The sequence below is a fragment of the Ochotona curzoniae genome, unplaced genomic scaffold (assembly GCF_017591425.1).
Source record: "Ochotona curzoniae isolate NIBS_2020 unplaced genomic scaffold, NIBS_Ocur_1.0 contig_908, whole genome shotgun sequence".
NCBI classification, from domain to species: Eukaryota; Metazoa; Chordata; class Mammalia; order Lagomorpha; family Ochotonidae; genus Ochotona; species Ochotona curzoniae.
Window position 1 is genome coordinate 20,437,210 of NW_024466607.1, and position 26,254 is coordinate 20,463,463.

The window sequence follows — 26,254 nt, forward strand, 5'->3', positions numbered from 1 at the left end:
ACACTGAGGCATGTTGTAGCAGGACCAGGGTAACTGTAATGAGAAGGGTCTACAGTTCCGCTCCACAGCTTCACTTCTTTCTGTGGAGCCCCAACCAGGCAAGACAGCCTTCAGCCCACATCTTCTTCCTGCTCTGGCATCACTCACTCTCCCCACAATACCCCCACTCAACTTTCCAGTATCCTATACTCCTTAACTCTTCATCTTCTGACCTTCTTGTGGTAAGACATCAGAACCAACTTATTCTGCTAATCATTAGCAAAGCCCTGCCTGGAGGATACTGCACCTATCTTAGCAACCAAAAAGTCCATACTTCACCTTTCTTTTGACTGCTGATGCTCAGGGGACAGCTACCTTTGTCAGACAGACCCCGAGGAAAGAAAGACAGAACAATACCATTCAGACACCAAAATCCCATCTAAACTTTTAAAGGGTCCATACTACTGCCTATCAGGCAATATGTACAATAAACTATCCTTTTTCTCAAAGCACAATGCTCATTATAAAGTGTTCTCTGATGTACTGAGATTCCTAACAGACTCTGAATCATATTGCAGACTTGAAGAATACCAAGAAAATGAAAACACCTGGGGAAAGTTCTCCCCAGTCCAAATAATCTATTGTAGTGGTTACCCTGCTCTAATTATAGCCCTGAGTCTACACACACACACACACACACACACACACACACACACACACACACACACACCATCCCTTGTCTGATCACATCAACCCCAATAGAAAATCCAAGGCAGCTGCTGGAATGAAGCTAACTTAACAAGTGTCCTTAGGAAAGGCAGGGCTGCAATGCTGATTTCATCACAATTCTATCTGCCTATACTTTTTCGAGGAAGTTCAAGAACCATGAGCAGCTGTAGAAATCTAAGTCATCAGAAAAGCAAGCAAAGGCAGCTCTTTGCCTGCAAAGTGAATTCCCTAGAAGGGTCTGTGCACCTGCCTTCTTAGTCTAAGTGGGTAGCTCCTTCACCCGTGGTGAACTTTCAGCCGTTCTCCTTTACTCTTCACTCCATTCACTTGGGAAGAGTTAGCCCACTTAGTCCAGGATGTATACCCGATCTTCACCATCCATACTCAGAGAAATCACCTCTAAATCTTGAGAATTCACCAATATTTGACATACCTTCCTTTCCCAAAAACTCAAAATGCCCTTGCCCACTTCCCAGTCCTCCACAGTGGCTCTTAAACTCTGATACCAGGTTATAAAGATGTTTTTTCATAGTCAGAGTTCTCAGAACTGTAAGACCCAACGACACTCATAGTTTACCAACTTCTTAAATATGAAAATATGTTCTATTTCACCTTTACACTGAGTACATCGGTCCACCAAAGGGTGGATTAGAGGGATCTAGACAGACAACTGCCTGCCCAGGAGCAATGTCTGTTTTGCTCCAGCTGCCTGACTTCTCAATTGCCAGGACTGTCCCATATTCAAGAAAATCCAGAAATAAAGGCATGAACATAAAGTCTCAGTTTTCCAATATCATCAACTACTAGCAGAACCAAAATTAGATACAGGCTTCCTGGCCTCATGAAACTCAAAGGGCCTTGGCTCTGAATTCAGTTGTGGATTTATGTGACAGTTATTTACTAACCAACTGATATAGTCAGGGATGTTATTTTAATAAATAGATGGGTGGATAGATAGATAGGCAGATGGGTAGATATCCAAATATTTATTAAGGAACTGAGGAAGAGGCAAAACACGAATCTTAAAATTTACAAAATGCAGTTTTTTAAGAGTGGGCATTGGGCCTGGTGGTATAAATACCCATGTTCCACACTGGAATCCCTGGGTTTAATTCCTCATTTCAGTTCCCAATTCCAACTTACTTACAGTATAAACTCTAGGAGATGCTCATAATAGTTTGAGCAGATGGATTCCAACCATCCACATGGGGACCTGGACTGAGTTCCTGGCTCCTGGCTCTGACCCTGGGCTAGTCCTGGCAACGCAGGGTATTTGTGGGGTAAAACATTGGATGGCAGCTCTCTCGTCTGCCTGTGTGTCCTTCTATCTATTTCGCCAGTTTAAAAAAATAACTTTTTTAACACCAAGGAAACATAAAAATATAACCAAAAGATGATCCAGTAATCTCACTATCAAGTATATATCCAAGGGGAATGAAAGGCTGTCGAGGAGCCAGTTGCACTACTGTGTGCATTTGCAGTGTTGCTCACAATAGCCAAGAAATGAAAACAACTTTAGTTGTTGAATGGATAAAGAATGATAAATGGCAAAGACTACTAAACCATAGGAAGGATCACATCTCTTCATTTGCAACAACATGGATGGAACTGGAGGCCACTGCCTTAAGAAAAATACACAAATGTTACATGATCTCACTTATAGGGGGAGCATGGAGGAAAGGCAGGGGGTGGTTTCATAGAAGTTAAAAGTATACTAGTGGTTACCACAGGCTGGAGAGGGGAATGAGGAAAAAGAAGGAAGGCAATGTTGAATGACAGGTACTAAGTTATAGTTAGACTGGAATAAGAAGTTATGAATTTTATTTCACAGTAGGATGGCTACAGATAATGTTGATCTTCTACACTAAATAAGATTTTAATAGATACAATATATAACATATATACCTATTTATTAAAAAACAAACTAAAAGATAGATATTATCACCATAAAGAAATGCTTAAGGATATTCGATAAATGCACCCTAAATGGACATTACACAATATATACCAAGAATCAACACATCACATAGTAGCCCATTTATGTGTGAAATTTATATGTCAAGATTTTTTAAATTATGGAGCCAGTGTCATGGCATAATCAATTAAGCCTCTGCCTCCAGTGCTGGCATCCCATATGGGTACTGGTTCCAGTCCTGTCTGTTCCACTTCCAATCCAGCTCTGTTAATAAACCTTGGAAAGTAGCAGAAGGTGGCTCAACTGCTTGGGCCCCTGCACCCACATGGGAAATCCAGAAGAAGCTTCTGGCTTCAGATCTACCCAGCTCCAGCCATTGTGGCCATTTCAGGAGTGAATCACCAGATGAAAGATCAGTCTCTCTCTCTTTCTATAACTCTTTCTCTATCTCTTTCTATAACTCTGCCTTTCAAACAAAAATAAATTATTAAATCTTTTTTAAAAATTAAAGCACAAACTTCCATCCATGACTCTCATTTTCCTTCCTGAAATGAAGTTATTTGCAACTGACACTGAATAGGCAATAGATTCATAGTCTGATGAAAATTGGGAGTAAGACAAACAGAAATTCTATTTAAGCCAAGTGTCTGCCACTTAAGAAAGCCAAGGAAGCACCGTGATTTTAGAATTAACAGATAAAACTTAAAAAAAAAAATAATCTCTTTTCCCCTCTGCAATCTTAAGAGCAGGGGACATAGAGCCTAGCTCGGTAGGTTAGCAGCTAAAGTCCTCGCCCTGCAGGCACTGGGATCCCATATGGGTGCCGATTCTAATCCTGGCAGCCCTGCTTCCCATCCAGCTCCCTTCTTATAGCCTGGGAAAGCAGTCCAGGATGGCCCAAGGCCTTGGGACCCTGCACCCACGTGGGAGACCCAGAAGAGACTCCAGGCTCCTGGCTTTGGATAAGCTCAGCTCCGGCCGTTACGGCTACTTGGGGAGTGAATCAGCAGACGAAGATCTTCCTCTCTGTCTCTCCTCCTCTCTGTATATCTGACTTTCAATAAAAATACAATAAATCTTTAAAATAAGAAAGAGCAGGGGGTATATTTCTTCAATGTTCCAAATGGGATGGTAATTAGTACAGGTGAGAAATGCCACCAACAGCAAAAATAAAATGAACCTTTACGTGTAAAATTTCTCCTGGGAAATGATAGTGACTCCTATCTCCAGCAAACATGCTAATGAACTTGCTGTGTCATCCCATCCTAAGAGAACGGTCCCATCAGCAGCACCCAGATGAGACCACAGCATGTAATACAGGACTGTAAAAAAGTCTACCTCACTAGCGCCCATGCTCCAATAAAACTACCCAAGTCATGCTGTAACAGCAGTGACCTTATTTTCACTTCCAAATCACTGTTGAATTCACCCCCCCAACACACACACACAAAATGTGGTAGCTTAGAGTCCTGTCTCAACCAGCAAGAGCCTCTGAGACAATTCTATTCAATATGATAATACAGCATTGGAAACTGAGTCCTAGAAAGTGGGGATTTAGCCAATATGCATCCTGTATGGCATCAAATCTACATCTACATTAATTCCTAGAAACATGGGGCTTTCTCATTTTGTTCAACCACGCTGTCTCCTTAGATTAAAAGGTAATTCTAGGTTAAACCTACTAATACCTCCTTGTTGTGAATTTACTGGACCACTTCCCTGGGTTTGAGGAAAAAACAAAAACAAACAAACAAAAAAAAAAAAAACCTCACCTCCTGCTCAAAGCAAATCTCTTTCTGCTTCTTACTCCAGACTTTGTTCTCCCCAATAACCTCTCAATTGACTCATTTCCTACAAGCAGAAAATACGGTAAAAAAAAAAATACGGTAAAGTATGTTACACATATAAATCAGGGGATATGGTACCTAAACTCTGCCTCCTCTGCATCACCACCCTTCTAAGCCTAGCTCCATGCAAGAAGAATGCAAAAATAAAAATCACTGTGTCCAACCCACTACTGTCCAAACTACCACCCTAACCATCTCTACAACATTTAGGCAGAGGCCACAAGAAAACAAACTTCACTAAGCTTGTCTCCCTACTCACCACTTGAATGAATGAGGCTTTGCCAACAAAACATTACCCGAAAATTTCTTTGTTCTTCTTCAGTGGCAAAGCCACTTCTACTCACTTTGCAATCCCAACTACAATGAAAGTTTCATATGTTACTATACTGTCGTGTATGTGGTGGAAGTTCCAAATTTGCTCATTTATACCAGTTTGATCATTCATCATCTTTTATGAGCTTTTTTTTTTAAGGGAAGTTAGGGAACAACTATTCTCTACTGGAACATGAGTAGACACATCCAAAGGCCAGTAGAAAGCTTCACTTGAGCTCTTTGGTAAAAACAATTAACGTCATGAGAAGCAAACAACATGGGCAGATATTATGCAATAGATGGGCTTAGTGGACAAAGATGTGAAACATAAGTGATAGTTTACAAAACCAAACCAACTATGCTCTCTGAGCTTTCACCATGCTAGCTGGTTGGATCAGTAAGAGGCTTGAAGCCACGTGTTCTTTCTTTAAGGAAGAGCTGCCATTGTAACAGATACAGTCAATAGTGTTCACTTGGAAGTCATTTTCTCCTTTTTTAAAAAAATTCTCAATAATGATACAGAAATCTGCAATTTTTATTTCCCACTGAAAGAAATATTTCAGTGAGGCCTACCAGAAAAAAAGCAATATGAATCTCCCCTCCCATTTTAATTTTCAGAATGAGAAAGGTCTGGCTGCAGCCCAAAACTGTCCAGGGTAGCCATCTGCAAATCAACACGAACTGGCTTGGGTTCAGACTTGGGAGTCAATACCTAATCAGGTTTTGTTCCTCTCACAGTCATCCCTAAGCAACTCATCTGAACTTGATCTCAGCAGAAGGATGTTTTAATTCTACAAACTCCATGTAAGAGAACAAGACAGCAAGGGGGGAAAAAAGGTCTCAAGCTTATATAGGGCCTGGCATGATAGCCTAGCAACTAAAGTCCTCATCTTACATGTGCCAGGATCCCATGTGGCCATAGCCCCGTTTCCCATCCAGCTCCCTGCTTCTGGGAGATTGGAAAAGCAGTCGAGGACAGCCTAAAGCCTTGAGACCTTGCACTTGCAAAGGAGACCCAGAAGAAGCTCTTGGCTTTGGATTGGCTCAGCTCTGGCCAGTGCAACCACTTGGGGAGTGAATCGACAGATGGAAGATCTTCCTTTGTCTCTCCTCCTCTCTGTATATCTGCCTTTCCAATAAAAAATAAATAAATATTTAAAAAAAAAGATTGTGGGGAGGCACCTTCTTGCCTGTAACAACTGTATATCTGAAAATGACATTTTGAAGATTTCTCTACCCCTCTTTTTCTAATAACAGAAAAGGAACATTAAAGAATTAAGTCGAGAAAAATTCAACAGATGTAGTTTCTGTTCAGTTGGATCTGCAAACAGCTTTCACTTTTGACCATGAACATATTGACAAGAAGCTCTTTACACTCATCCTTCTGCTGGCTCAGAGAAGTTCACAGAGCTAGGAACACATACAGAAAGTCATGGAAACAAAACCCAATTTGCCCTGACATAATCTTTAGAGCCATATTAACTTTTCCTGATTCACATTTTTAAAAAGAAAGGGGTGGGCAGAGAAATTCTAAGAATACGAAAACTCTGGGCACCTATTTCTATTTCTCCTCTTTAATGCGGCATTAATTTGGCACTGCCTTCATCCCCATATTTCATAAAAGGAATTTTTAGCCATCAATTTGCCCACAGCTTTTCCTTCTGTTGTGTACCTGGACTCCCTACTAGCCACCCCTTCAGGTAAAGAAATAGGTTCTGAGAAAAAAAAAAAAAAATTAAGTTGGCCAAGGATGCACAGGTGGAAATGGAAGCCAGGAAATCCATTTCCAATACTGGTACTTTCAACCACTACCGAAGAGAACCAAAAGGGGGCGGCATTTTCTCTAATGGTTAATGCCTACATGCTACATTGCAACAGCTGGGATCTATTCCCAGGTATAGTTCCATATTTCAGCTTCTACCCATGCAGATGTGGGAGACAGTGGATGACAGATCAAATAGCTGGGTCCCGGCCATTCATATAAGATACCTAGATTGAGTTCCTGGCTCATGGCTTGGGTCTCAGCCAAGCCCCATAGGTTCAGGCATCTGGGAAATGAGTCAATAGATGACAGCTCTTTCTCTATGTCTCTTAGATAAACTTTGAAACAGACAAGCAAGCAGTAACTGAAAAGGCAAGCCTCCCTAACACCACAGTCTGTTCAGCTCAGAGAAATTCTTTGAACAGGCAGCACTTCAGATGCAAAGGAAAAATCCAGGACCATCAGAATTATAATGTAAGCATCATATAGGACTATCACTGCACACCCCACAACGAGGGCAGGAGATGACTAAGCGCTAAAGAAGTGTTCAAGATCTGCCCCAAGTTGACATTTATTTTCATTAACGTTCATCAGAAATATGGAACGAGATTGAGCAAAGAAAATGGCTTCCTCATTCACGGGCTTTGAAATTGTTTCATGCAGAGCCGACGCCTGTCCTGAAAGTCCATGCATACACAGGGCTGGAGTCTGCACATTACAATCAACCCTAACTTTGGGAACTGGAGTTAGTCTACTGGATTCAATCTTTTCTTTGTCTCTTGTTAACTGTAACTTTGGACAAAGGACCCTCATGCCTGAGCCTGGGATGATACCCCTCCCCACCACCCAAAAAGAAAAAAACGCTATTAACTATTTCATTTAAGGTACATGTAAGGACTTACGTGAGCTATACTGATCACTTGTATTCTTCCACATGAAGCGGACATTTTGGTAGCTAAATAGGTGTGCTAAATAGGCAAGTATTTCACAGATGCTACATTCTTGGTCAACAAAGGAAGGATCCCAGACTTTATACAACACCCCCACCCTTCCAAAAGCCTTACACCAGCTGGGTGTTTGAAAGGAGTCTGCACCCACTCTCTTGGATGCTGGTTAGGATTCTACAGAAAATAAAGGTCACATCAACAGTTCTTCCAGAAGTATAAATAGACTGAGCAAGAAGCTTCCTTCCCAAGACTAATCTTCATGCTCACGTCAAGTTCCAAGATAGTGTCAACCATCCATCAAAAGCAAGGTGTATCACTGCTGTACTCTGTATTTGGTTCATAATACAGAAAAAAAAAGAAATGGATCTCAAGTAACTTTCATTAGATAAAGGTTATAGCAAAAGCTTCTTACACATCTTTATAGCCTTCTTTGCCCAAAACCTATAACTGGGAACATGGTAGGGACCCAATTAACCCTTACCTGATAATTCACCCAAGTTGCTTGCCCAGGTTCTATAACAAACATCTGCAGTATAATTGAATTTGCAGTGTCAGATTTGATTTGCAATTACAAAGAAATGAAATAGCATGATCTGAGGTGAACTGGGTATTTTAGCATACATCCACCCCCCCCAGACAAATATAATGAAGCAAATGCCCTTAATGCAATTATCTCGTACTTTGCAATGACATCAAATGCTACACAAATTCTTTCAAGATAATTTATCGTTACTGATGGGCTAAAACCTACTATCTCCAGTATAATGCATCGAAATACATTTACAGAATGAAGCTCATCAATAAGTTTCCACCTTACCAATGTACACACTATTCAATCTTCACAAATATCTTGGCACATGTTCCCTACTTCTAAGCACAAATTGAATTAGCAGAGAGCTAAAGGCAAGTCTCACATTGCCAAAAGCTCATTCGTTTCATGAATGTCTAGGACCTACCTACTTCTGACACAGGAACAAAATATTAAATAGCAGTATCTAGACAGAAGTTTTTGACCTTCATATTGTTAGATGCCTCGGGAGTTTGGCACAGGGATAAGGAAGTGAAATATGCATGATCAGGGTATGTCCATTTATCTAAGTTTTCAACAAAATCAAAAGCCACAGGGGATAATAGGATTTCTTTACTTGAAAGGGCAAATTTTTTATCATTATTATTTCTAAATTTGAACTATTTCTGTATCTGCTTACCATGTGCACTATCCAACTTTCCATCTCACATACTTCTGTGTTTCTACTGATCTTTGGATTCCCTGAAAACTTTTGTTATTTGCATGCATATTTCAATATTTTTTTTAAAAATAGAGCACTGAACTTAATTTTTGCATACTTTCCCAAATAACATGTGCTCAGGAGCCAACAGTTTGTGAAATCAAGCATTTACATCTTAAAATAGATGACATTAACTTAGAATCTACATAGTTCAGAAGGTTTGAAGATCCTAAGGAGTATCATAGTCTCTTTCCCTTTGGAGAGCCAAATCTCCACTGAAATTCGAGCTTAGAGAAAAGTAGGTAATTTTTCCAAGTTCCATTAAGAATGCAATCTGACATCACATAAAAAGAACCATGTGGCTTCACTATGGCAAAGCAGCATGAATTGATCTTGGCATCTAGCAATACAACCTGTATAATTCCTCTAGAGAACACAGGAGAGGTAGGGAATGAAAAAGGTAAATGAGAAGGTCAAGAGAATTCAGGAGCTTGCTGTTAAAAGACCTACTTACTGAGAGAGGCAACAGAAGTCACCTTTCCAGACCATAAAAGTCCTACTTGATAGATCTTGGCTCCCTAATAACAGGGGGAAAAAGCTTCCAATAATTTAACAGGCTAATTGTTTCTGAGCAATGACTATCTAGTGCTTCTTACCATCTTATCCACACACTCTACCCATCACACCAAGTCCTTATACTATTTTCATAGCCCCAATAAAGGGTGTAAGGATCTCACATACTTGGCCACAGTTAACTGGACCTAAAGAAGTCCCAAACTGGAGCCAATCAGACTTTTGATTCTCTGAAGTTGAAACTGCAATAGAGCAACTCCGCATGCTTTGTCTTGAGCACCTCTATAGAGAAGATACATACGGACACTTCAGTTAACTGTATTGGTTACTTTTTCACAGGTGGTAGACAAGAAATATCAAGAGAGAAGATAAGAGAGAGCTGGGGTGCAGATGTGGCGGCAGGGGAGCTTGAGAGTTAGTTGTCCATATTCCTGATCTTTCAATTACCTGATTCCAGCTCCCAATAGCTTTACTTCCGTATCTATCCTTAGGGTCTGGGAGGAATTACTAGAAATCCCCAGTTAACTCCCTATTTTTGCTGAAACATGAATGGGGTTCTGCTACTTGCAACCACATTACCCCATAAATAAGTGACTTACTGAGTAAATGAATGGTCTGGGTTCTGAAAGAGAACCAAAAATGGAGGAAGGTCTACAGGAAAAAGTTTCCAGGAAAGGCAGAAACCAAGAAGGCTGGAACCCAAAGGGGTCCCATCTTATTTTAAAACACAATCTAAAAAGCAAAGCCTAAATATGTATTGATCACACCAGGGGAGGTCACATATCAACTAAACAAGAAACTCAGAGGTGCCAGTGGAATGAGGACAGCAAGGAACCTTCAACCTCCTGCAGAGGGAGGGCCAGGTCAGGAAGAATTCCAGCTGGGTTAAAGGGACCTTCGGAGTTCAGCAATACAAAACAGAATGGCCTCCATACCTGAAGTTCTGCTCTTCCTGCATCCCAGAAATTTGTCAAAGTCATAAATAGTTGAATGCATCTGCCAGACATTTAATGAGAAACCTGCGAGATAATCTCTCTTATTCCTCTGCCACCTGTGGTTTTAATTTTCCAGCCAGTCCTGGAGATGCTTCCTCCCACCTCTCTGGATGGGTTTTCCAGGGAGGGACGCTCCTTTGGTGCTGCTCTCTGCTCATCTGACAAGAACACATATGCTATCCCAGCTGCCTGTCCTTCCTGCCTGCTGCTCTTTCTGAGCCCTTCCTTATCAGAACTCTTAAAACATGGAAGGCTGGCATTGCAACAGAAGAGTTAAGCTGACAGTGAGGATGCCTGTACTCCATATGAAAGTAGCTGATTCATGTCCTACCTACTCTGTATTCCCAATCCAGCCTGATTCCTGCTAATTCAGCAGGTGGGAGACCTGCAACCCATATGGGAAATCCTGATGGCCCTGAGCTTCAGCCTGGCCCAGACCTGGCTGTTGTGGTTATTTGGCAAATAAACCAGTGAATGGAAGAAAGAGCTCTCTCTCTTTTCCTCTCTCTTCTACCCTTAACTCCATCACTCTACCTTTCAAACAAATCTTAAAACAATAATAAATAAATCTAAAAAGTATGCTGTTAAGCAGCACATTAATACTGTCACCCTACATTAGAACTTTAATTCCAGGACCAAGTTCCCTGATTTCAAATGACTCCTGTTTTTGCCTTCATAATAGTGGAAACAATGCCAGTTAAACACTTGATATCAAATTCCAGTTCTACCTAATGGTGAGGCTCCAGGCTGATGACTTAATCCCTCTGTGCCTTTCATCTTATCTACAAAGATGTCTTGTAGGTCCATAGAGCTCACACACATGGGGGGTCAGGGGCAGGGAACTAGTACATTCCTAGCACAAGAAAGTGTTCAAAATGCTCGTATCTCTCTACAGATATCAGGTCTGAACACAGACTACCACAAAACACCAAAATATATAGAAATTGTAGTAGGGTTTTTTAAGATTTATTTATTGTTATTTAAAGGAAGATTTTACAGAGACAGAAAGACAAATAGATCTTCTATCTACCGGTTCATTCCCCAAACGGAGCAATACCAGAACCGAGCCAATCCAAATCCAGCAACAGGAGTTTCTTCCAGGTCTCCCATGTGGGGAAAGGGGCCCAAACACTTGAGCCATCCTCTGCTACTTTCCTAGGCCATACGCAGGGAGCTGGATAAGTAGAGGAGCAGCCACTACATGGACCAACACTGGGATGCCAGTGCTGCAGGTGGAGGTTAACTTGCTACACCACTGCAGTGGCCCCAGAAATTACAGTTTTAAAAGAGGTCATTTGGACAGGCATTTGCTATAGCGGTTAAAATGACACACTCCACAATCCAGAACCTGGGTTCAATATCCAGCCCCAGCTGCTGGCTCTGGCTCCCTGCTAATGCAGGTCTTGGGAGGCAGCAGTGTCATGAGAAACCTGCATTGCATTCCCAGCTCCCAACTCTAGCCTGGCACAGCTGCTGGCCATTTTGGACATTTGAGCAGTGAAGCAGCAACTAGATTCTCAGACTCTATCTCTGAGGGAGGAAGGAAGGAAGGAAGGAAGGGAGGGAGGGAGGGAGGAAGGAAGGAAGGTAGGGAGGGAGGGAGGAAGGAAGGAAGGAAGGGAGGGAGGGAGGAAGGAAGGAAGGAAAGAAGGAAGGAAGGGAGGGAGGGAGGAAGGGAGGGAGGAAGGGAGGGAGGGAGGAAGGAAGGAAGGAAGGAAGGAAGGAAGGGAGGGAGGGTACCATTTCCTTAACAAGAGTGATACAATTTGCCAAAAATCTACTTCTAAAAGGATATTTGAAGATTCATAATTACTACTCCAGGACAAGACTAGAAATTATCAAAAGACAATTCTTCCCAACACTATGATGAATTTAGTGTTGCCTTTCATATCATCCTCTTCACAGAAAAATGCACACATTTTGATCACCAATTATACAACATGAAGCCAAAGCATTGAATGAAGGCAAAATTTGGTGAAAAAAAAAATGAGCTTAGAGTAACCACATGGTTAATTCAATCTCATATCAATTTACATTCTCAGCCAGTTAATGTAGCAGGTTGTTTGGGGGTACTGCAGGGTTTTTAGCAGATTTTGTGGTCTCTATGCACCAGAATCTTGTAGCAAATTGAACCTTTCTCCCATGCTGAAACAACTAAAAATGTCTGTGGACACTGCCCAAATCACCCCAAATTGAGAACCACTAAGTTAACTGGATTGATATACATGAGCCTACCAGACAAGTTAAGCCCAACCATGGGTTTATAGGATAGAAAGTAGCTGCCTCATCTTTATTCTTGTTTCCAGATCTTTCCTACTGGAAAACAAAATAGCCATATGTTTCCTCTAAGTGCAGTCAAAAACTGGCTTCCCAGAGAAACAGAAGAAATTGCACGTGTCAGAATTCTGTTTGTCAGTCCGCCTCAGCTCTTGGCTAGATGCCCACGCTCTGCCTCAAAACCACTTCCCAAACTCTTGAAAATGCTTTCCATGGCTTTCAGAATCTGACCTTTAGAGCAGCTTTCTCTCTGTGTGTGTGAAACAGATTTACCATATTCTATATTCCCACAAGGCCAAACCATTATTGGGTCCAACTGCCAACAGGGAGTAGTGGGAATTTGCACACAGATGTCAGCAAACTCCAAAACAGCACAAGAGCTGCAGCTGCAACTAATTATAAAACTGAAACTGGGCTCCAGCCAACAGAGACCAAGATCAGAATCCACCCCATCTGCATTGGCTGATAATATCACTCGGTTACTGGTGGCTCTGTGCCATCTCACCTCACTTCAGAACCAAACAAGGTCCATATCTAAGAAAGCCATAAAAATTGTAGTTTTGGTCTGAGTTGGCCGTCGCCTAAATATTGAACCAAAATTTTCCCAACATTATGCCACAGTTCTCCCAAGAGCTAAGGGAGACATTTAAGATGAAGATGGATTTTTGTTTTTGTTGTCCTACTAAGACTCAGTCTTCCAAGCTCTATTCTGCTGCTAAACTATTTTATGCATACTAACCAATTCTAAGTGCTTGTGTCTATGTAGCATTGGGGAAAACATTCACACCTCAGTAAACGTACACACAGAAGCCATATGACTGGATTCTTCATTCTCCAGTCCTGAGAAGCTTTGTAACATTTGGAAAGGAGACCAAGGACAGCTCAAGTCAATGCCATGGATGTGTTTTCCTATCCTAGCACATCTTTTCATTCTCCTTTCCAGTTCCTTTAAGGCAACTGTTTCTTTCCCAATGCCTGCAATTGTTAATAGAGCAGTCAAAGCTACCCCTTGTCTCACACCTATCCTTTCTCCAACACACACATATATCAAATCCTGGAGGTAGGATAAGACCAGATCACAATGAAAGTCCCTCTATGAATTTCCCAAGCAGCAGGTGAAGACAATCAGCTCTCCTTACCCTTGCACTTTGACCCTAATGTACTTGCAACCCGGACTGCTGACCACATTAAAAATAAAAATAAAAAAAATACAAGAGCAAGTATATGACAGTACTTTAAAAATTCATGAAAATTTTTAAAGTTATTTTTTAATTCTATTGTCCACAAAATTTATCCACCCGATCAGATAGAAAGAGGCAGAAATTGAGGATCGGAGATGAAGCAATGAGGAAAAAAAGTCCTATGCAATCTGAGGTCCTAGATTCAGTCAAACCCCAAAGCTCTACTGCTGAAGCCTTTTTTGCAATTTTGTAGAAACTAATTCTTTTTTTTTTTTAACTCCTCCTGGTTTTTGAGCAGAATTTATTTTATCACTTTGGAATCTTGGCCAAATTAATTAGTACGTAGGTTCTAGTGTAAGGTCCTAGGAATCTCATTTAAACTCATAAAAATACACCTTTTTTGGAGGGGCTATCAAATTGGTAATTATTATGAATAATGGTTATCAATGAACAGTTTCCTATAATCCATCAGTTTGAAAGATGTTGAGCTGCAACTAACAGAACAGACAACCAACAATGAATGAAACTACTAGAGATGTATTTTCTCACACAATCTGCTGGTGCTGGTACCACTGCTCAGAGAAGCAAGGACATATGTCTTGGTACCTTACTCAGCCTTTCTTTCATGGTTATAAAATTAATGACATTGCTCCAGATATCACGTCAACATCTGAGACAGGAAGCCATGTGTCAAAAGCATTGCTGATGACATCCTTCCATCAGGAAAGCAAAAACTATCAGAGAATATCCCAGATTTCCACTTGGGTTTCATTGGCCTCATTGGGCATCGTCAAGACTTTGTGGAAGGCCAGGCTGCTGATGGAAACACTGACTACATTGAATGTGCTCATATACCTTTGCCACTGAAGCAGAGCAGCCTCTCCCATGAGGTCACCTTCCACCTAGAGTTCTCAGAACGTTGATTAGAAGTTTCTAAAACACACACACAAAGATTCATTCAACTCCCTTGTGCCTTGACAGGGAGATTTCCTCCACATCTGACTTTGGGCATGGGCATGTGGTATGCTTTGGCTAAGAGAACACTTGTGGTCATGACACAGCTCAGGTTTTAAAGGTGCTTGTGTGGTCTGGCGGGACATCTATCCTCCAAGATTCACCATGAAGCCCTGAGCACCTGCTCTTCCTAAGTGAATGTGGAGACAAGGAAAATAATAGCTAAAAGCCAACATGCCAGGGGGAGCCTGCTATCCAGGACTCTTGCCCAGTTGAAAGAAGCTGTAGCTAACTGACAGATATGAGAGAGAATACTTGCCTTTCAAAGTTTGGAGACGACTCATTGCTTAACATTATTGCAGCAATAGTTGCCTAATACATGCACTTGTCGCTTAGTTTAAGATAAAATCTCATGGTCAATTAAGATTGGGAAACTGCTATGGTAGGCAAATTCAATAAATGCTTTTTAGCTGCCAAGAGTGAGAGCATTTCATGTGATTATATGGGGGGGTCCATGTGTTATAGCTATCATAACAAAGTACTACAGGCATTTATTGTGTCACAGCCTGAGTCTAAAAGGCCAAGATTTAGGCGTCAGCAAAGCTGGCTCTTTCTGACAGACATGAGGGAAAAATCTATCCCAGGCATCTTTTCTTGGCTGTACCACAAGGATACCCTCCCCCCTGCCTGTCATTACATCACCTTCCCTCCAATGGGTGCTTGTGTCTGTATCAGAGTCTCTCTTTTCCTGTAGGGACATCAGTCATATCAGACTAGGTCCAACCCTAATGACCTCATTCTAAATTTATTACCTCTAGACAAAACCCATCTCCTAATAAAGTCACATTCTGATGCACTAGAATTTGAACTCTGATATACCCTTTTGGAGAGATATAATTTCCACTCAGAACCTATGCAGAATGAATTTCCAGCATAGATATCTCCAGGATGCTGTATTTTAAGTTTCTTTGACAAGAAAATTCCCTTTTGGAGGGTGTCATTGCCTTGGTCACACTCTGGAAATATTGTCTTAAAGGGATCCAAGCTTTTCTCAGATTTATAGGAGCAGAAATAAAGGAACATGGAAAAAAAATCAAAAAGGCACAGGAGGCAAGACAAGTCTCTCTGGGTAGTGAATATACCTCAGTCCTACCCAGAAACCTGAAGGGATACAATACTCCTGAGTCTACTCTTTTTAAAAAAAAAAAAAAAAGGATTTACCTTTATTAAAAAGTCAGATATACAGAGAGGAGAGACAGAGAGGAAGATCTTCCGTCTGATGATTCACTCCCCAAGTGAGCGCAATGGCCGATGCTGTGCTGATTCAAAGGAACTTCCTGCAGCTCTCCCACACGGGTGCAGGGTCCCAAGGCTTTGGACCATTCTCAACTGCTTTCCCAGGCCACAAGCAGGGAGCTGGATGGGAAGTGGAGCAGCCGGGATTAGAACTAGCATCCATATGGGATTCCAGCATGTTCAAGGCGAGGACTTTAGGCACTAGGCCACCGCACCAGGCCCCTGAGTCCACTCTTGATTCCACAATCTCTGAGGACTGAAGATGGCTGCAGTTGTCATTGAACTATCAGCCAGTTAAGCCTCCCACCTTCTCAAGCAGGGATAAAAAAAATCTTAGCATTCACTTCCAATTGGATAACTCATCATATCTGGATACTCACAATGACACTCCCATCTTGGAACAGAATAAAATAAATCCTATTTAAATAGCTTTGCAGTTATACAATGAAGAAAAGAAGAGAAAAGAAAAGAAAAGAAAAGAAAAGAAAAGAAAAGAAAAGAAAAGAAAAGAAAAAAAAAGAAAAGAAAAGAAAAGAAAAGAAAAGAAATGTGCTCCCTCTCAATCTTTTTAAATTCCAAACTCAAAATAAGAATCAACAAATCTTACATTTGAATCTGGATCAAAAACTCATATTAATATTGATTTAAAGTAGACTCTTACCTGGGCAAGAACAGGAACCGGGCTTGTGGCTAAAAACACCTGAACTAATTGGACTCATCTGTAGCCAATATGCTGCTAAATAAGGATGGAGGGCGGGAAGAGTATATAAGGAGAGGTGAAGGGGCAATAGAGAGACTTTGCAGAGACTTCCCCCATCACTGGTCTCCTGTCGGTGCTTCAACCCCAGACCCTCTCTGTGTCCACGTTACTGGCTCTGCTGGTCAGGGAAAATGGCACTCACTGTGGGGCACGGCATGAGGGATAATCTGAGGGAACCCTGGACCAATGAAGGTAAGTTTAGAACTTAAAAATTTTGCAGGGGCTTAATTGATTTCATCCCCAGACCCTCTCCCTGTCCTAGGGCATGAGGGACAATCTGAGGGACCCCTGGAACTCTGGAGGGGCCTAATTAATTTCATCCCCAGACCTTCTCCCCATCCTGGGGCACGAGGGATAATCAGAGGGACCCTGGAAATCCAGAGGCAAGTTTAGAATTTAAAAACTCTGAAGGGGCATAACTGATTTCATCCCCAGACCCACTCCCCGTCCTGGGGCACGAGGGACAATCTGAGGGACCCTAGAAATTCGGAGGCAAGTTTAAAAATTTTGCAGGGGCATAAGTAAAATTTATCATGGGGCAAGAACTCATGAAAGTGCAGATGATCAAGGGAATCTGAGATCTGCTCCAGTCACAAGGCACCAACACTAAGCTTAAGGCCTCGCAGAAGTTCGTTGAAGCTGTCTGCGACATATCCCCATGGTTTGCTCTCCTAGTAGCCTCCTTTTTCCTCTGGTACTTAGTAAAAAATACTTTGTCATCCCCTCAAGAGGAGGAGCAACCATTCCTTGAAAAATTATCCGTAAGAAGGGGAAGGGAATTGCAAACCAGGGTAAGAAAGGAACCCCAGACCAGACTAAGTCTGGAGAAACTACGTGAAGAAGATTCGTGGTTCTCTTTTGAGGAGCAGAAAGGGGAAGAGGATGGAAGTGAGTCTTCCAAGGATCCTCCACCAGTAGAGCATGTGCCCATAGAGCATGTCCTGAGCAAAAATCTTTTGGCCAGGCATGGAGCCCTCTGCGCTGCCTGTGCCATTGGGGCCATTAAATCTGGGCACAGCTGTGAAAGATTTACAGGAGCAACTTCAGCGTCTCTCTCTTCAGCTGAGGCAAGATTAGCTATAGCCCCAGACAAAATACAACTTGTTTCTCCATTTAATTATTTGGAATTTCAACTTTTTCAGAATTGTATTAAACCTCCCAAATTTTCCACAGCCCAGATGTTTTTAGCCATCTTTAAAAAGGCATCCAAGAATTCAAAAGTTTCAAATTCTAGGGCTTCCCTTGGTATTCTTACAAGGCCTCAAGAATGACAACGATTTAATCTCCCATTTTCTGGAGACAGTTAATCAGGTTGATTTAATTATTTAAGATTATTTGTAAATGGACGTGACACATATCCCAGAGTTTGGGACACTAAAGTATGTACATGTTACTGTCAATACTTGCTCTGGATTTATTCTAGACTCTTCAGATAGACAGGGGAACAAGCCAGGCATGCTCTAGCCCATTACTATGGGAGTTCCCAAGATGGAAAAACAAAGTTATCAGAACTGATAATGGCCCTTGCTATATTAGCAATAAGTTTTGTGATTTTGCTGCCTCCCACCATATACAATTAATTACAGGTATTCCTTATAATCCTCAAGGACCAGGTATTGTGGAACATGCCAACCATACTATTAAGGATTATCTTATTAAAACAAAAAAGGGGGAGTATAGCACTCCCTGGGATCATTTGAACCTTGTATTATTTATCTTATATTTTCTAACATTGGATGCTGAAGGATGGTCTGCTGCAGATCATCACTGGAATCCGTCTCAGAAGCAGAATGGTTACATGATGTGAGAGGATCCCTTGAGTGGTCAGTGGGAAGGCCCGGATCCCATTCTCATATGGGGGCAAGGATCGGTTTGTTTTCACAGAAAATGAAAATGGCCCACAGTGGATTCCTGAGAGCCTTGTCCGGCAAGCTCCTGCTGCGGAGTCTTGTGAAAGCTTGGATACTGGCCAGGTTGATGGCATTTGAGTCGGAAAATTGACAGGAAAAGCAAGTATATTAGGCCTTTATATATTATATAAATATACTAGTATGTTAAGCACCCCGCTCTTTTCTTTCTCCTGTGAGCGCTGAGGTCCCGATATTTCCCGCCTTTTCTAAGTGGCAGCTTTGTGGGGTATGGGCATGCACTGCATGCCCCCCCTTTTTTTAAATTAAGGGAGGTAATTATTACTATGGAAATTATTAGTTCAATCATTCCTCTGGATTTGAGGACTTGCTCTCATGGGTGAACCTTAGCTCCCTGAATTTTAAACCCGTGTCTGCCTGTGTTATCCCCATTTTTCTCTTACATACAGAAAACATCTCTGAGGTGAACTGCACTGAGGTCAGCGGCACCCTAAAAGCATGTTGAAATGGCAATGGTGATACCGCTGTTGTCATGCGGCTGCCCAGAATCCTGCCTGTGCCTGTCGGGGCTAACGGAGAGGCCCCTGTTGACCTGATAAAGCACAAAAGAGATTTTGGCATAACAGTGACCATTGTAGCCAGTACGTCGGCAGCCACCACCACAGCAGCAGTGACCCTAGGACACCCTACAGATACCGCTGAGCCCATGAATAAGCTTGTGGGACTGCCTGAGCTATGGAACAACAGAACTGTATAGATGAACACGTGTGGGTGGGCATGCTTATGTTGTAACAGCAGGTTGATTTGTTGGCAGAGGAGCAGCAGATGCTGTGGGATATGGTCAGGGCCTCTTGTTCCCCATCATATGTCTTTATGTATGTAACACCTATGCAAGTGCAAACTGTTTCCCAAGCCCAGGAACAGCTGTCTGCTCATTGCTACCGAGCTAAAGATACTCCTAGCCATGGAACAGGGTTACCAGCCTCCCCAAGAATGGTTTGTGAAGCTGCAGCAGGCAACACATTGAATGGCAGCCAGTGACGGATAAGATGGACCAGGCATTGAACCTAAGACAGGGGCTCCGCCATGCTATGGAGATTCCCAATGATAGGCAAGGCTGATAACCTGACAGTCCACAACCTAAGACGGGTGCATTCAAGTCTGCTTTAAAACAAAAAAGGGGGACCTGTTGTGGGCTAAGGAGTTGATTAGTGCTCGTTAGCCCGGGCAAGAACAGGAACGGGACTTGTGGCTAAAAACACCTGGAACTAATTGGACTCATCTGTAGCCAATATGCTGCTAAATAAGGATGGGGGAGGGAAGAGTATATAAGGAGAGGTGAAGGGGCAATAGAGAGAGACTTTGCAGAGACTTCCCCCATCACTGGTCTCCTGTCGGTGCTTCAACCCCAGACCCTCTCCGTGTCCACGTTACTGGCTCTGCTGGTCGGGGCAGACTCTTTCATATTGGGTTAAGCCAGAAATAGAAATTATCACATAGCCATGATTTAAAAGTTATAACATTCCCCCAGACAAGTTTACTTACACTTTTGTGTTGCATTTCCCAATGACCTTGTCCCACTTCTGCATACACAGGGCAGGTAAATATTAGATCTAGTACAATCTCCTAGTGTGTGATGCTATTTATACTCATGTGGAGCTTTGGCTAGCCATGTACAACCCAGGAAAAATGTCTGAAAATCGCTCTGTCTATACTTAATTTGGGGGTGGGGGAAAGAATCCATAAAAAAAAAACCACACAAAGTTAATCATTGTATAAAATATCTAGGAATACGCATCAGAATGCAAGACAGATCAAAATTTTTTTCAAAAAAATGTCATATCTGTCTGATCTCCATCACAAAGGCAAACAGAATGCAGTTGTAATGAAAAAGACACGGCAATATCCTTTCAGAGAATCAGGCCACTTTATTTCCTTGTAGTTGCATCCATCCTGCCCTCTGCCACATCTATCCCTACCTTCCAGGCTGCTAAAAATAACAAGGAAGCTTCAAGTAGCTGCAAAATAGGTTCTCTCAATATTTTCTCAACAGCCCTCATCTGTCACAGGTGTGCCACTGAGAACATAGAACAGTCCAGGACATTCCAGAAGGTTACTCCCAAAATACTGGGCCTTGCTCTATTGCCTCTAAAAAGCATACCATGAAGCAAAAGCACAAGGGATGGCACAAACATAAGTCTGTGTCCATGCACTCTGGTTCATAATGCAAGCCAATTACTCCAAGTTTCAGGACTGCAACCCTTAGCTGCTGCAAATGTATTCACATCCAATGTATTCACTGAGGTGCATGGTCTTGATGACAGCTGGGCTGCGGGCTGGGGAGTGTATGAAGGAAAGGCAGAGAGATTTTTACCGAAAGACCCAAGCATCAACTGTTCACACACACACAAAATATACCTACTGGCCCTAAGGTTGTTAACAGAGCTGTAACACATGAAAAGAGTGGAGTACACTGCCTTAGGCATGCAGTTAGATTCAGTTCCCTCAAAACCATGAGGACTTCAAAGTCTACTGCAAAGAAACTGACAAACGAGGGACCCCCACAACACTGGGCCTAAGGAAAGAGGGGTGCACTAGTTTGCACTAAATTTATAGAACTACTGGGACCATCACACTGGTGAGAAAAGCTGTGGCATCCAGCATGCCATATATGGGCACAAACTGGAGTTCCAGTTGCATCATTTCCAATCTGTCTGGGAAAGCAACAGAAAAAGGCTCAAGTACTTGGGTTCCTGAACCTATATGTGAGACCCAGAAGAAGATTCTGCCTCCTCATTCCGAACTGGCCCAGCTCGAGCCACTGTGGCCATTTGGGGAGTGAACCAGCAGATGAAAGATGTTTTTCCTTCTGTCTCTTTATTTGAGAAACAGAGAAACAAATAGAGAGCTCTGATCCACCAGACCAAAAGCCAGTCCCAAATATAAACTCTACAGTTTCTTCACCTCTACCCTGTAACGGGCCTGCTCCCCTTATATTCTGCATTATTTAAAATCATCTGGATTTATGTTGGTAAAAGCCTATCTATCTAGCAATCATGGAAAAATTACAATTGTAGATGCGGTCTTTGGTTGCTGTAGCAGAGGAAATACAATCAAATATCTCTTTGAGTTTTTTTGTGTTCCTCTCTTCTCTACAGAGACATTTTCCATGATTTTTTTTCCCTAAAGGTAAAACAAGTTATGGTAAGTGGTAGAATTTCCGCAGAGCACAGGAGACATATCTAGAGAAAAGAAATAAACTGCTACCAGGGAATAAAAATCCATGGGCCCCACCCTTTACCATAGCAGGTGAAGTCCCGCAGTATTGCCATCCCTTCTGGGTTCCAGCTTCAGTACCAGTTACTCCACTCTCCTGGGAAAGCAGCAGAAGAGGGCCCAAGTGCTTAGGCTTCTGCTGCTCATTCAAAAGACCTGTTGAAACTCCAGGCTCCTGGCTTGAGCTTAACCTAGCTCTTGTCAGTACAGCCATTTGGAAAGTGAACCAGGAGAAGGCAGATCTCTCTGTGTGTCCTGACCTCTCTGCCTTTCAAATTAATAATAATGACATCTTTAATTAAAAATGAAAGGAGAGAAATATCTCTCTGGTATGTTAGACCATGGAGATCTGTTGTTTGCTGAATCAGAATTTACCCTATTCTGACCATTAGATATTCAGATATCTCTAAATAGGATCCTAATATAAAGCAAGAGGGGAAGAAAGAGTGAATCAATTTTCTTTAAAAATAATTTGGCTCTTGTGAATCTTTATATCCTTTACAATATTATATCATATGAAAAATAAATTGACTTGGGCCCGGCGCAGTAGTGTAGTGGCTAAGTTCTTGCCTTGCATGTGCCAGTATCCCTTATGGACACTGGTTCTAATCCCAGTGCCCTGCTTCCCATCCAGCTCTCTGCTTGTGGCCTGGGAAGGCAATTAGGGAAGGCCCAATGCTGTGGGACCCTGCACCTCCATGGGAGACTCAGAAGAAGTTCCAGGTTCCTGACTTCAGATCAGCTCAGCTCCAGCCATTGTGAGAGTGATTCAGCAGACAGAAGATCTTTCTCTCTGTCTCTCTTCTCTGTATATCTAACTTTCTGATAAAAAAATAATAATAATAAAATATTTTTTTAAAAAAAAGTAAATCAACTTTACAAACTTGCTATGCTTCTTCCTCTTTTTACCAGCTTTCTCCTAAAAGAAAAAATGATTACATTTAATAACATTCAATATACAGATTAAAGTTGAGGTTTTCACATATCACACAGTCACGCATCATTGATAATACCCAAGGCATCCCTGATTACAGTAGGAATCCGACCTGAGAAGGAAACAGGAGCTCCACACGCATTCACTCACTCCTGCCTCCTGGCAACATGGGAATGTCAAGTGGAATTACAGAAACTATCCAGAGTAAACCAAACTAACCCTGACAAAATGGAAAAGTGGTTTTTTTGTAAAAGTAAACATGGATTTTTTTAATCGTTAAAATTTGCCTAGATATGATTCATTTTGCTGTACCCCATCCATATTTAAGTCTTCATGAAATCCTAGAAGACACATCATAGATTAGCACTGTAGCATCTGGTGTCATTTATAAATACAGAGACATGCACAATTAAGAGTCCATGCTTAGCAATAAATACAATAGAAGCCTAAGATAAAGTCATTTTGGAGCTGACAGTTTATAGAGATTGGCTTCCAAATTTTGTGTGACATCATTTCTAAAGTGTTTTTAACCATCTCTGCCCCATGAAAAAAGAATACGAGGAAGAATCAGTACAGAACAGGAGGTAAATGCACATTGCAGTAAAAGCTTCAAACCGACTTCATGAATCAGCAAAGAGAGAGAAAGGTAGAAATAATTGGGAAGAGCACAAATTGGATATATGAGTGAAAAACAAAGCTTTCTGTTCCAACTTAGAAAAAAAAAAATCTCATTTCCACATCTAAAAATCAGCAATGGCTCTAAAAGACAAGCAAAGGGATAAGGCGATTGCTTTCTGCACATAAAAGGAGAACAAGGGGCAGATTTTCTTTCAGATCACAAAATGCTTCCATGGTGCTCAGGCTCTAAAGAAGTCCTCAAAGGCGTTTCCTAGGCAGGGAAACACGTAGGAGGGTCAGCACATGACCCCAAGAAAGCTCAAGTCTCCTCATTAAGCCAACATCAAGGCCAATTACTGCAGAATCGTGAGTTAAGCCAAGTAGAGTTCATGTCACATTTCCACATAAAGTCCAATGATATCTGGGGGTTCATAAGCCAAATGACACTGCTTCCTCTCCTTTACATCTCTTAGCTCCTCTCTCAGCATCACTAAGAAGGGAGACTTGGATTTAAACTTCCAAGTCTTTATGAAATCAGCAGCATATAAGAGGGCCTGCCAGGATACATGGGCTTTAAAACTTGAGAATGAGTAGAAGGACAGGGAGAGGCAAGAGGAGGAAATGCAAAAAAGCCGACCTGGACACTGGAACAGCAAAAGCAAAGGTGTTGAGGTGGGACACCTGCAGTAGGTACAGCAAGTACCAAGTATTGGTGCAGTTAGCACAGGCATGAAGAGAGGTGGTACAACCTAAGGCTGGAAAGGTTAGCCCAGGCCTTCCAGCAGAAGGTATCACAGGCTCAGTCAAGCAAGTAAGGAGTCATTGCAGAGGACATTGAGGCGTGGTGATGGCATAACTGCAGGTGAACACCGAGAAACTAACCTTGCTGTGACACGAAGGATGGGTCAGCAGGAAGAAAGAAAGCAACATGCATCCAAAATAGGTAATTAATATTGAACGGATAAAGGCAGAAAGACAAAGTTAATATGCAGTGTGTGTCACCAGCATGAGATCAAATTCACTGTACCTAGTCCCACTCCATATTATTTCATTTGGTACTTGAAGAACAAACCCTACTCATTCCAGAAAGAAAGAATTCTACTGGTGTTTTCTTAAAAATCAACTCAGCAGTCAAAGTTGGCCCTCTAAAGGGTTTATGCTTGCAGAGATTAACATTTTCATCTTCTATTCAGAGGGAAGTACATCTGAGCTGTTCCAACTGCTGAAAAAGAAAACAAGATTAACCAAGTTCAAAAGTTAGACAGTGAGTGACCCTCCCCAAATTCTGCAATTACAAAATGAGGAAATCATCAGCTGTGACCTTGTATTTCTTACGCTCTCTTGTTAACCACATTCTAAACCTTAAGCTTCTTGATGATGCCGAAGTTGCTTTTTTTGGTTTTGTTTGTTTTTTCTCTCCGCACAGGTCGTAGTACCATCTGCAAGGCATCAACTACTCAGAAGTCAAGGCTGAAAAATGGAGAGTGAGTCATAACCTACCTGATTTTCCTCATGGGAAACCCTCATCTGCTCCTTGAGGACAGACATCCGAGCTGCCTCTTCTTTCCTCAAGACTCGCTCTTTCTTCAGCTCAGGGCTCCAGAAAGTCTTGATGCTGTTCATGGATGATCCCAACTTGCTGTCCTTGATGTCCAGCTCTTTCCGGAGGAGGTCATTTTCTCTCTGGAGCTCCTTGAGTTGGGCTTGAAGATCTAACATTGTGCTATCTCTTACCTGCCTTAACATAGAGGGGACCTGGTGGTGGTGATGATGGGATGAGCTGGTCAGACCACCGTGTTGATCTGTGTACGAAAGCACATCAGTGTGGGAGAGTCCCGCAGAAGCAATATTGGGGCTACTCCCCATGGCTGTGACTCGACCTCCATATACAGCTCGATTGGTGGCCCTGCCCAGAGTCATGGTGCCCTTTGGGTAAGTTGTTGACGCCACTCCCTCATGATCGCTCAGATACATCGGTCCAGATGTAGCATAGGCTGCGTTAAGTGACTGGATGTTTTCCATTGACAGGGTCTTGCCTGTTCCTCCACCTCCTCCACTACTTGTTCTTCGATGACCCAAACGAGGTGACCTTGGCAAACGAGGAGACCTGGCAGGACTACCGTCCAGGTTGGTGATTGTTCTTGCACTCCCATACATTTTTCTTGTATTTTAAGTTACTACTCAAGAGAAGAAATGCTATACTGAGTTGGAGTTTAAGTCAATATTTTCACTGTTGGCCAGAATTTTCAATGCATCGTTTTTGTAGTCTGTACCAGAACGTGACTCCAATCAGAGATCTGCAAACGAGAAAAGTAAGTAAAAATGAATTTCTTTAGAATTCTGACTACAATTGCATAACATTTTAAAACTGATATATATGTATGATTATAATGATAGACAAAGGATAGTTCCACCTATGACATTCACATAAAAGGAAAAATAACCCCAAAACTCTACCTACCACTTGCACAATTTTATAAATTCCTCCACTGTTCTCCTAAGCAAGGTCAAAATTTCTGAACAAAAAGAGGCTCTTCTTTCAGGAAAATAAAGTTATTGATTTTGAATTGTGCTAAGCTACAGTTTGGATCACCAAAAAATTCACCACTGATTCCCCATCATGGACATCTTAATAGAATAATCCATCATCAGGTATATGAACCCATACACACATAGCCTGACAGATACTCTGAGAAGTTGCTGTTCCCAGGATGTAGAATGTAAGTATTTGGAAAGCTTGTATTACCTTCCCCTCCAGTACCCGTAATAAACATCCCTAATCTACCATAATGTTCTTTCCCA

At 41.9% G+C, this 26,254-nt stretch overlaps 1 protein-coding gene across 3 annotated transcripts in view; it reads right to left on the minus strand.

The window, feature by feature from the left end:
- ERC2 (ELKS/RAB6-interacting/CAST family member 2) overlaps nucleotides 1–25,609 on the minus strand; it is a 628,330-nt gene extending 602,721 nt beyond the window's left edge. For all 3 annotated transcript variants that reach the window (XM_040994652.1, XM_040994651.1, XM_040994650.1), the window contains exon 1: nucleotides 24,953–25,609. In XM_040994652.1, the coding sequence (XP_040850586.1) occupies nucleotides 24,953–25,609 (657 nt within the window). The remainder of the gene's footprint in view (nucleotides 1–24,952) is intronic.
- Nucleotides 25,610–26,254: the final 645 nt, after the last annotated feature.